Consider the following 12,419-nt stretch of genomic DNA (forward strand, 5'->3'; position numbering starts at 1 on the left):
TACATCCGCCATTCACACTTACTGCTTTCCTCACTTCCTTTCTGTCTTTGACAGATGCTTTAGACAGCAGAGAGTGACAAGTAGCCTACAGGACAGAAATGAGCACAAACAAGTCACGGCACAAGCTAACACACACACACACACACACACACACACGATCCCTTACTACCAGGCTCGTATGGAATGGGCTTCTCCAACTTGAACCGCTGGCAAAAAAATGTTAACAAACTTGAAACAAACTATGTTTAAACAAAAAGCATATTGTAAATAGTTTTATCTAATTTAACAATGCTGTCAGCTATCAATGAGTATATACATTACTATTCAAACATTTGGGGTTGAACTGGAGTAAAAAAGTAAATAAATAAAAAAGGTTATTTTTGATATTTAGATTTTTTTACAGGATTCTTTGATAAATAGAAAGTTCAAAAGAAAAGCAATGATTTGGAATATAAATGTTTTGTAATATTATAAATGTGTTTACTGTCATTTCTGATTAATTTAACACATCCTTGCTGAATAAAAGTGTAGATTTCTTTAAAAAAATTAAATTAAATAAAACTGACCCCAAACGTTTGTTTATTCAACCTGTTAAAGCGTGTAACCATTTTAATTTATGCTGCAGAGTTCCACAGATTATCCTGCACAATTGGCTTCATTTATGAAACACATGTAGACTGAATTTCTTTATAAATCATTAAAAACTATACGTAAAACTATGGGTTCACGCAAAAATGAATCTGAGAATGGTTTACAAACCAAACAAATTCGTTCAGTACAGAAAATGACAAAAAGGTTTGCAGATTCTGCAAGGGCGTTCTCATCACACACTGGAAACTTACGTCAAATATGTATTTGAAATAAACCACTTCAGATTTTAAAGTCAACATGATTTGCCGTTCACATGCCATTTTAAATAAGTTATTACATTTCATTTCATTTTTTGGTCTTATTTGTGATAAAATGTGCCAGAAAAGTAAATTTTGATTTCATGTTGACTTTAAACTGTTTAATTCAACAATCAGTCTTCACAGCAAAACCGAAGCATATTTGACATTAGTGATATCATCATACACATTAACACAGACATCCACAAACTGCAAACAGAAGAAACAGCTCATCGGGTTCTTCAGTCTCACCTGAAAGAGACAGTGACAGACGCTGCGGAGCTGAGGAGGGAACTCGCCCGATGAGCTGATTATGGCCTGAAAGAAGCGATCGGTCATCCGTAACAGATTGCGCTGGTTCTCCTCCAAATTCTCACCGGTCTCGAGTCTGAGGGAAGAGCACAACCGAATCATCTCCAACTAGAAGCTAAACATCACAAGTCTGCTATATTTACTGGATAACATCACTGCTATAACTTATTTTATTCTATAATTTACTCACCCTCAAATTGTTCCAAACCCGTATGAATTAGTTTTCTTCTGCTGAACACAAAGGAAGATATTTTGAAAAATAAGGGTAACCAAACAGTCTATGGGCCCAACTGGGTTATTGAAAGGACTGGAACAACTTGAGGTTGAGTAAATGACATAATTTTCATTTTTGGGTGTCACAACACCAAAATACCAAAAAATACCAAATATTACCAAAGTACCAAAATAGTTCATTTCTTACACAAAAGTCCACCAAAAAAATCCTTAAAATCAAACATTAAAATATAGTAATAATATGCATAATTATTAAAGGGATGGTTCGGAGTAATTTCAACCTAGCCCATAAAAGTCCTTTGCAAAACTTACAAGTCTAAGGGAAAAGCTAGTGAATTTAACACTCCATACAAATTATTTTTTCTGAAGTGTTGACAACTTAGTGTTAACTAATAATTGTTGAAAACTGGTACTACCAATAAAATATTAGTGCATTCCTGGAACTGGGAGTTGTTACACTACATCCTTATGCATCGCTTTCTGCCAGGACTTTTACGGGCTTTTCCCAAATCACGGAAGTGACCTCGACGTCCGGGTTAGCGGTAGCATAAGCCATCAGGCAAGTGTTATTTAAATAAACTCCTGATGTACTTACAAACTTTCCAATGCCTTGTTTTATGAGTACAGAACCTATTTGTACCACTGTAGAAGTTTGGTACCATTCCAGGCATTATTAGTGGGGAAATTTATGAGATACAACCTTAGATCTGTTAGCGCCTGCACTAAGCCATTCGACTGATATCTCTAAACAAGCTCTAACTTTAATAATGTTCGACCAAGGGAAAAAAAGCTTCTGGGCGGTGTTTGGCTCAAGGTCATGGTGCAAAGGACCCTAGGTTGAAATTACTCCGTCCAAACCATCCCTTTTATATGCTTAATGTAGATTTCTTGAATTTCGAGGATTTTGTGGCTCTCAGCAGCCATTTATTCCCCACACGAAACACACGAAACCAGTTTATTCTCGTCACAAGTTAAACTCTATTAAAATGAGTCTGGGTTAAATTCTTTCACTTTGGCTAGTTTTGTACATGGTTTGAGAATGACACCATGTTGTGCAACCTGTACATGATGCCTCTGCCTAATTTGACTAGCTTCTATCAAGTGACAGGTGAATTTGCACCAACACACCAGTTGAGAAGCACTGATTTAAAGGGTCTGTCGGACAGATACCTGGTGGGATCCACCTCAAAGCTCAACATCTGCCACTCAGCACCAGTGATCACTCCCCTGAGCAACGGCTCCAATAACTTCTGCAGATACGTGGCCCCATACACCTGAAAGAAGGAGATTCCATGTTACTCAGAGGGAAATTCACAGATAAACTTAATCCGGATCATTTGCCTCTGTGAATGGTCATTTGACTTCAGTGCATGCCAGGTGAAGAGTAGAGGCACCTTAAAGCAGAACGTCATGATTTTACTAGCCAGGCTGTTTCCGCGGAACAATGTTTGCATGGAATCTGCCAACTCCACCTCCTTGGAGAACATATTCCACAGAAGCTGATACAACAGATGTCTCGAATCGAAGAGAGACACCAGAACACGTGCCAGTTCATCCTGAAAAGACCAAACACCAGACTAACTAAAGAAGCACTCAGAACGAGTTTACAGTAAAATCATACACAGATTGATATTTAAAAAAATAAAATGGTGTGTTGAGTGTTAATAGTTAATATTAATGCATTTACAAACGCAATTTATATTTGGTGATGATCCACTTTAGACATTCTACTACCTATAAGAAACTTTGCAACTACATGTCTACTAGCAGTCATTAGAGTATTAGTAGGCTGTTTGATTAATATCTGCTAACACTTTATGTTGATAGTTCCCCAACAGACATTATACTAACTTAAAAGTTATAAGTAACTTTGTAACTACATGTCAACTTATTCTAATAACCCTAACCCTAACACCTAGTCCTAACCTAACAGTCTATTAAAGTCAAACAATACTATATTGAGAGTTAGTTGACATGTAATAGCAAAGTTACTTAAAGTTAGTAGAATGTTTAAAGTTGACCATCAAAATAAAAGTGTAAGGCTAAAGTCTAGTCCCAGACTAAAAATTAATTATTGAGCTGTTTTAACTGAAAGTAACTTTCATTGACATATCTTAAAATATGTCAGTGCCATTGTTTTGTCTCAGACGCACACAACTAATGATTTTTTCTAAGGCATGTTTAAAAAATTCCGATTTGAACTAAGGCCTAATCCTGACTTAATTTAAGATCTGTCTGTGAAACGAGGCCTATATCTTTGGCCCTAATAAATAAATAAATAAATAAATAAATAAATAAATAAATAAATAAATAAATAAATAAGTAAGTAAGTAAATCAAAGATCGGTATCAGGGCCAATTAAGCATTTTTTTAACTGATCGGTATCCTCTATCCTAAACCTGATCCTTTATTTTACGTCAGATGTATACAAGAAGTTTATATCAGTAGTCCCATACGCATAATTGTGACCACACAGTCTCTTTACAATGTCTACCATTGTAACAGATGTTTACATCAACCAATGTTTTATTATTAGAATTGAATTATTAGAATAAACTGTAGTTATTGTTATATTGGACAGTGTAGTAATAGATGCCCCTTTTTTTACATTTGATTATCGGCAGATACTCAATGACTAAAAACTTGATTGGGACATTCCTACATTTTATAAGAAGCTTTTTTTTAAAATATTTTTCATAATAAGTTGAGCATTTTCTGGAGGAAAAGCAAGGGCTTGCAAAAAGTTTTAAAAAGTTTAAGTTACAGGTCATTTACTCTCAACTAGGGAGCCTTGACAAGAAACGATAGGTCGATAGAACGATAGATAGAACAATAGATAGATAGATAGATAGTAGAGATGTGACGGTGATAATATTCTCCCACCGGTTAATCGAATTGTGACAACACCGGTATTACCGGTTTCATCGTGGGGGTGGGGGGTGTTATAGAGTGATGTAAATTTTTTTTTACATGGCGTCAATTCATCATTCGTATTGAGTTTGATTGACATGCGATCTGACCAATCAAATTCCACCATTTTTGTGCGACAAAGCAGTCAGAAGAGTTATTGATTAACTTCGGTGGATTTGAACTTGGCTTTAACTGAGGCAATCTGTCACGACACATTAAAGAGCCAAAAAACGGTAGGCCTATTTTATTTTTGTTTGACTGACCAAATTTGAAAGTTAAGACTTTGTTTCATATTAAATATTACCTGCTCGGTCCTGTATTTCAGCGCGTTGTCAGTGTCCTCTATTTTTCACTGCTTGAGATCATGTTGAGAACAATAACGCCCGATTTGAGGGTATAGGGCGCGATTTCGGATTCAACCACAGTGTTTTGAATGGTGGGTTCGTTATTATTCGTTATTATTCATGAAAAACGCAACAACAAAACGGACATTTTGGCATAATTTGTGTGTGTTATGTTTTGTTCAAGGCCGAAAAGAGAACTCGATACTGACGCGCGTCTTTTCCGTGTGTGCGCACGTGTGTGTAATAGGCAGGACTTACAGCGCGGTCTCTTGTTTTGTCGCGCTTGAATGGTTGAGCGTGATCATATAACGCTAGTCAACTGGTGACCGAAAATACGGATACTGCGTAATTGCTTTAAAAAAAATTTTTTGCGGTGCTGCGGTGGGCAAGTGATGAAACCGGTGTTGCGACTGAACACCGTGTAACACCGGTAACACCGACTATCGTGCCAAGCCTAATAGATAGATAGATAGATAGATAGATAGATAGATAGATAGATAGATAGATAGATAGATAGATAGATAGATAGATAGATAGAGATATCAATATATCAATACTCCCAGTTTCTGTTAATAAATATCTTAGAGCCTATATGGGGGGGCCTTTGAGTCAAAAAGTTTGAGAACCACTGGTCATGGTAAAATGAAATGAAAAATGTTACTAAATATGATATATAGAGAAAGAGAATGATGATGATGATGATGATGATAATAATATAGATGGATAAATAGAGGTAGGAAAAAAGCTATTTAATATGTAAATGTGTCTATTAAAGAATAGATCACAGCCAAATCAGTATGCAAATAATCACTGTTTGGATTTGACTAGCAAACATTTTTATTGTAAGTCACTGGAAGATTTTCAAGCTTTAACGTTACAATTCTAAAAATTAAAAAGTTGACGTTTATAAAATAATAAATATATGCTGCATAGTGAATTGTGAAGAACACAGTTTGAATTGGAGCTAAATTAATTCTTCATCTTGCACAGATTTGCATAATGTACCCACCCACTGGGAACAAGGCACCACACTGGCCAGCGCCATGGCGATAGGCAACTCCCCCTGGTCCCCCATCATTGTGACAAGTTCCACAAGTCTCTCAAAGCGATCGGCCAGAGCAGTTTCTGCCAGCGTGTCAAACTCTGTCCCCTGCTGCAGGATCTTAGTGAGGACCTCCATGAAAGTAGCCCTGGTCTGAAGGTCCTTATGATAGCCCAGCCCTGCAGGAGAGCAGCAGACGCATAAAGCTTGATCATGTGTGTTAGAAAGTGCTTATTATATACCGTGAGAGATTTGTCACAAAAAGCCATTTTATGTTCGGTAGATTATAAGTGACGTGGCGTGGATTATAAGGTCAAGTATGGTAACCCATACTCAGAATTTGTCCTCTGCATTTAACCCATCCAAGTTAGTGCATACACATTAGGAGCAGTGAGTAGTGAACACACACACCCGGCACCCAGGGAGCGATTGCTCAAGGACACCTCACTTCCCCATCTACATTTTTCCTGCCAGTATTGAGAATCGAACTGGCAACCTTGGGGTTACAAGTCAAGACTAATATATATATATATATATATATATATATATATATATATATATATATATATATATATATATATATATATATACACACACACACACACACACACACACACACACACAGTATATACATATACACTGTATATATATATATAACATGTACATGTATGTATATGTGTGTGTGTATGTATATGTGTGCATATACATACATGTATGTATGTATGTGTGTGTGTGTATATATAAATTTACATATTATAATTTAGCAGACACTTTTATCCAAAGCAACTTACAAATGAGGAATACAAGCCATAGTACAAGAAGTGCTAGCAATGCAAAGTTTGAAAGATCATTCAGAATAGTGCACGCTAGAACAGGGAGGGATTAAGAAATAGTGAAACCATACACAAAGATTTATTAACTGGACTGCAAGTTTAACTAAAGATTAACATTTTGATATATGACCCTTTAAAGTGTTTAATGGGTAAAATACTTTTTTTTATTATTAAATAAAGTAAAATTATATAATTAAAAGGAAATAAAAAATAAAATAAAGTCAAAGGAAAAAAATAAAAAATAAAATAAGGCTGGTTTAGTGGTTTATGAATTTAAAGTGTTAGTTGAGAGGTTTGTGGCTCAGTTGTCCCACCAATAGAGTGCATGAGGCCGCTGTCCACATTGGCATTGAGCAGGTTGGACATGGCCAAGACGGTGCAGTGCCGTAAAGACGCCAATCGCCTGGACATCCCCCGTTTGCGTCCGACTACCTGCTGACCCTCGTCCTCCACCTCACTGCAGTCGTTCAGCAGGTTCATGAACAGAGTAAAGTACCTGAGGAGTAAAGCAGGGGGCAGGGTGAAGTACAAACCTAATGGAGGGACAATATAAGGCGAAGGGTTTGACATGGAACTTGAGAGTCTTACTTTAGGAAGAGCTGAGATTTGGCCTCCATCAGTTCCACACCGTCCCCTTCCTCTGGCTGGAGTGGCAGCCCGGCTAGAAGAGACACCACCGCTTCCATACTCGCCTGATCCAGATCCCTGTCAATCAAAACCACAGAGCTCAGAGCAAAAAAATCCATGTTTCGATTTGTGCTACACTAATGTTAATAAAGGTCAAAGTCCAATGGAAGTTGCTTTTTGTTGGGTAAACTAACTTAAAAATAATGCTGTCTGAATAAAAATCCAATGTTACCTGGTGAGGCATTTGACATCATCATCAGTGGCCTGGTTGGATGTTCCCATCACCCAGTCTGTTAGATACTCCACCATCTTATTCCTGAGACAAACAGAAATCTGATGCATCTCAAGAGCAGAAATAAAACATGCCAGATAATCTGACAATAAAAAAAAAATTTGCACCTGAACTTCATCTCTTGGCAGAAAGAGAGGTCATCTCTGCGCTCCATCATGATCTCTACCAGCTGGCACAGTTTGGTTTTAATCTGGATGGCATGAACCATGTTGCCAAGAATACGTACATACCTGCCAACATACCAATGGGCACACAGGAATCAACGATAAGGATAACATAGATGAGGCTGTCAAAATAGCACGAATGACTTCTGAAGTCTTGGTAGCATCAGTAAAAATAGGTTAGAAATTACAAACTAATCAGTATAGGTTTGTCTTGTATGCCATCATTTTCCAGCAAAAATGTATATATATATATATATATATATATATATATATATATATATATATATATATACAGTGGTTAAATTGGGCCGGGGCTCTCCGGGGCTCAGCCCCGGCACATAAGCCTGCTCGTTTGCACTCATTTGCCTACTGGAAATTATGTCACATAAAATTTGATGAAAGTGACGCTTTTGAAAACATATTTCTGATTATAAATGAACGATTTTGAAATGGCATGTCTATTTTGTCTCGGCGGAGCTGAGATGAGAACAATCGGGACACGGCCGTACTCTTGTTCAGCTGCTTAATCTCGTTGTCAGTCGACCATGATCGCGCACCGCTCGCGCATGCCATGCGCATCTACAGATAAACTACTACTCAGAACTCCGACATGGATAAATGTACGCAGCAATAATGAATGTTCCTGGGAGATCCGTGGTTGCGCGGGATGTGGAAGCGCGCAAAAGTTCCAGAACCTTCTACTGTCTTAAAAAAAAAAAAACCTAGCTGCTGACCGCTGCTGCAGCAACAGATCAGTTTTGTCAAGTTCAGCACAACGTTGGTTGTACAAAAAGTGCCCTGGCCTTGAATGACAAGGTAAGGAAAAATGTTTGGCACATTGTGGGTCACTATCATAACAAGGTAATACAGTGTGTAATCAAGCGTTTTATATTTAATATGAGGGAAATAGGCTACACATGCCGTGGACGTGACACAAAAAATCTTTAACTTTTAGGTGGCAAAATATGTTTTTGTAATTCTGTGAATTACACTGCAAACCAAAGCAATACTACCCACCGGATGAAGAAGGGTTGGCTCTTCACAGAACATAACATATTCATTTTATTTTATTTTTCATGTTCGCATTTATGAGGAAAAAACAATGTTACGGACGTGAGCGCTCTGAAAGCGGCACTAAAAGACTGTTTAAAACTTTCACTGAGACCTCAAACAGAAAGCACAAAGCCTTTCTTTAAAATGAATTTCGTTTTGTATTAATTGTATCTTAATTTTAATCAATGTTTCATCAAACAATTGCCTGTAATAAACAAGAAGTAAAAATAGTATATAGACAATAGATAATCACGACACGGACGCGCCGGCGAGTGAACTGGACTCTCGTCTCATAAATGAACCGAAACTCAGCGTATAAGGGAGCTATACTTGCCTGACAGACATGATAAATATATCTATAGAAAGCTTGGAAGGTCTTCTTTTAAACAGAACAATGCAAAACGAAAGAAAACAGACCGCTGCTTGAGTAGCCTAATCCGTATGAAATGTGCATTTCTCTCTGGCGAGTTCACTACTGCGAAGATTGCGAGGATAGCATCGTCAAATTCATCTATGCAGGGCACTGACACAGAAAACTCTTGTTTATTAATAAACAATTAAAATGTCTCCTTGCTATAATATTTTACATATTAATCATTACTTTTACCGGTTCTTTGTGACAGCTTTTATGTGCTTTATTGGCAGCGCCGCCCTCACATGTTACATGAACACGTCACCACCGCATCAGCACCGAAAACAGGACATTTTTTTCAATCCCTGTTTTGGCAGGGGAAAAACTGATCAGAAAATGTAACGAAATGTTGTAGAAATGTAGTGGAGTAGAAAGTATAATAATTGCTGCAAAATGTAACGAAGTAAAAGTCAAAAGTATGCACTATTGATTCTACTTAAGTAAAGTAGGCCTACAGAAACTTAGTATTTGTACTACGTTACTTCCACCACTGCTGATTAACAGTAATGTAAATGCTAAATGTCCTAATACCTGTTGATACTACAACAATGCAAATATGCTCTTAACCTTGCAGTTTTTCACATATCATGTAAGACTCAATTTCTCCATTTCTTTGCACAAAACTCTCCAGAAAATGCCATTTAATAGTTTATTTTTCAAAAAAATTCACGGGGGGCATACCCCCGGACCCCCCTAGGGAGAGCCCCCCCACATAATAAATCCCAATTTAACCCCTGTATGTATATATATATATATATATATATATATATATATATATATATATATATATATATATATATATATATATATTTTTTTTTTTTTTTTTTTTATATAATTTTTACAATTATATTTAAATAATTATATTACTACATACAGTACCATTTAAAAGTTCCCACCATCACAATAATAACTTACAATTTTAAAATAGAAAACAGTTCATTGTAATATTTCACAATATTACCGTTTTACTGTATTTTGATCAAATAAACATTTTTAAAATCTTACCAACCCCAAACTTTTAAATGATTTTTTTATTTTTATTAAAATCAATCAAATTATATTATATTATAGTAGAAATATAAACAAATGGTATGATTGGGCAAGCAAAAAAAAATCTGTGGGACAAATTCTCAAATTCCTCTTTCTCAGTGAAGACAGACAAACATATCTGGAAACATTAATTAAGAGAATGATCTTCACAATAAAGTTTATTATAACAAGCAAGCAAATGCCTTACCTGACCAGGTTGAGCATCATGGTCTCAATGCTGGCTTGACCTAGATGCTCCGAGCTTCCCTCCGTGTGGTTGTCCAGTAAGTTCTTCATGATGGCGATGGTCTGCTCCACAAACTGTGTGTTGGTCTCATTAATTGGCACCTAAACATAGAAGCACAGAGGCATGAGTACCAATGACGTTTGATGTTGTTGACATCCAACCTGCTCATAACTTATTACCACAATTAACTGTGGCTACTAGCTGTCTCACCGGCCCCTGGGCATCAAAAAACCTGCTGATGCTGTTCTTGAGTTTGTTGAACAGCATGGGATAGAGCGCTGGACTGAGCTCCAGCCCCACCAGGTCTTTGATGTTAGTGCGGATCTGATGGCCCTTCTCATGACTGCACACCATCAGCGAAAGAAGGCGGTCCAGGAATCTACTCAGGGGCGTCTCTGGGCTCCCCTCACACGAGGCCATGGACACCATGGAGCTCTTGCGATCGTTCAATGTGCCCATGGGAGGACTGTAGGTGGCAAGAGCAGGCGCGTTCCTCTGCTGCAAACACACACCACCCAATGCACACAGGAAGCCAGTCATATTGATCCATTCCTGAGGGATGAGACACAGGATTTAGGAGCTTAAAGGTAAAAAGCCAACATTTTGTCATGTTATGTTTTTTAAGTCATAATTTATTTGATCTTTTTCATTTCTTTGTCTAATTTGTAGTGTAGATAAGTTTTAGTTTTTCTAAAAATGTGAGTGTGGGAGTATGTTTTTTTATTTTATTATTTGAGACAATTTAGAATTTTAATTCAGTTTAATTCAAACATTTTTTAGGTTTAGCTAGTTTTTATTTAGTTATTAATTTAGGTTTAAATACATTATTTATATATAGATTTAGCTAGTTTTTATGTAGATATTAATTTAAGTTTAAGTTATTAATATATGAAAGTTTTTAAATAATAATACACATACATAATATACATATATACACATATACATATATATATATGAAGAGTTCAGATGCAAAAACCTCTAAATTCCATCTGAAATTTCCTCCTAGAATGATCATTTTTATGAAGCTGGTATATTTAATTTCAATAATTTCACTTAAATGGCAATTAATAGGTAATTTTCATTGCCATTTAAGTGAAATTACTGAACTTAAATATACCAGCTTCATAAAAATGATCATTCTAGGAGGAAATTTCAGATGGCATTTAGAGGGTTTTGCATCTGAACTCTTCATATACACATATATATACACACATATATATATATATATACACACACATACATATACATATATATATATATACACACATACATACATATACATATATACACACATACATATACATATATATATATATATATATATACACACACACACACATATATATATATATATATATATATATATATATATATACACACATACATATATATATATACATATATATATATGTGTAAATAAATATATATATATATATACATAAATATATATATATATATATATAGAAATATACATATATAGATATAGATAGATAGATAGATAGATATAGATATATACACACACTTAAATTAATAACTAAAAATACTACTAAAACTAAAAAAATTATGTTTTCACTTCAACTGAATTAAAATTCTAAATTAAAATTCTCAAATAATAACTGATTTGATAATGACAAAAAAAAAAAAAAAAAAACTCACCTTTTTGTGAAACAAATATTTCCTACAACTTTTTAACACTACAAATTTGGAAATGGTATTTTAAAAGATCAAATAAATTACACATTCTCTGTTTTATAATTAAAATAGGATTTTTTTCTTTACAAAATAACCTAATGGGACAGAAATGTCCCCTAAATTGAAGAATCAAAAATGTAGACAAAACTTTATTTTCTACTGTAAGGCCCTTTATTGGTGGTGAGTGTTAGTGTGTCTGACCTGACCGTCTTCCAGTTTTGTTTTCGGGTGGCTTAAGATTAATCTGGTTGCATGTTCCCATTTAGCATGTGTGTCTTCCCAGGCCTGAAATGACCAAACAGAGCAGTTAAATGTTGTCATCCATGTTATCTTCAAAATCA

The 12,419-nt window shown here is 35.6% G+C and overlaps 1 protein-coding gene across 3 annotated transcripts in view; it reads right to left on the reverse strand.

The window, feature by feature from the left end:
- The window catches only part of nf1b (neurofibromin 1b), a 63,058-nt gene that overhangs the window by 36,839 nt on the left and 13,800 nt on the right, over positions 1-12,419 (reverse strand). Inside the window, exons 19-30 of one of the 3 annotated variants that reach the window (XR_014626334.1) lie at positions 12,280-12,363; positions 10,597-10,938; positions 10,348-10,487; positions 7,589-7,711; positions 7,422-7,505; positions 7,151-7,267; positions 6,877-7,058; positions 5,697-5,908; positions 2,828-2,989; positions 2,604-2,707; positions 1,140-1,275; positions 167-206 (exon numbers count right to left, since the gene is read on the reverse strand). Coding sequence is in view for 2 of the 3 variants with exons in the window: in XM_084400897.1 (XP_084257023.1) it covers positions 23-85; positions 1,140-1,275; positions 2,604-2,707; positions 2,828-2,989; positions 5,697-5,908; positions 6,877-7,058; positions 7,151-7,267; positions 7,422-7,505; positions 7,589-7,711; positions 10,348-10,487; positions 10,597-10,938; positions 12,280-12,363 (1,749 nt within the window). In the remaining variant the exon portion in view is untranslated. Of the gene's footprint in view, positions 1-22; positions 86-166; positions 207-1,139; positions 1,276-2,603; positions 2,708-2,827; positions 2,990-5,696; positions 5,909-6,876; positions 7,059-7,150; positions 7,268-7,421; positions 7,506-7,588; positions 7,712-10,347; positions 10,488-10,596; positions 10,939-12,279; positions 12,364-12,419 lie in introns of all 3 variants that reach the window. The other 2 variants (XM_084400897.1, XM_084400898.1) reach the window with 2 other exon arrangements.

This window comes from Rutilus rutilus (assembly GCF_951802725.1).
Source record: "Rutilus rutilus genome assembly, chromosome: 25".
NCBI classification, from domain to species: Eukaryota; Metazoa; Chordata; class Actinopteri; order Cypriniformes; family Leuciscidae; genus Rutilus; species Rutilus rutilus.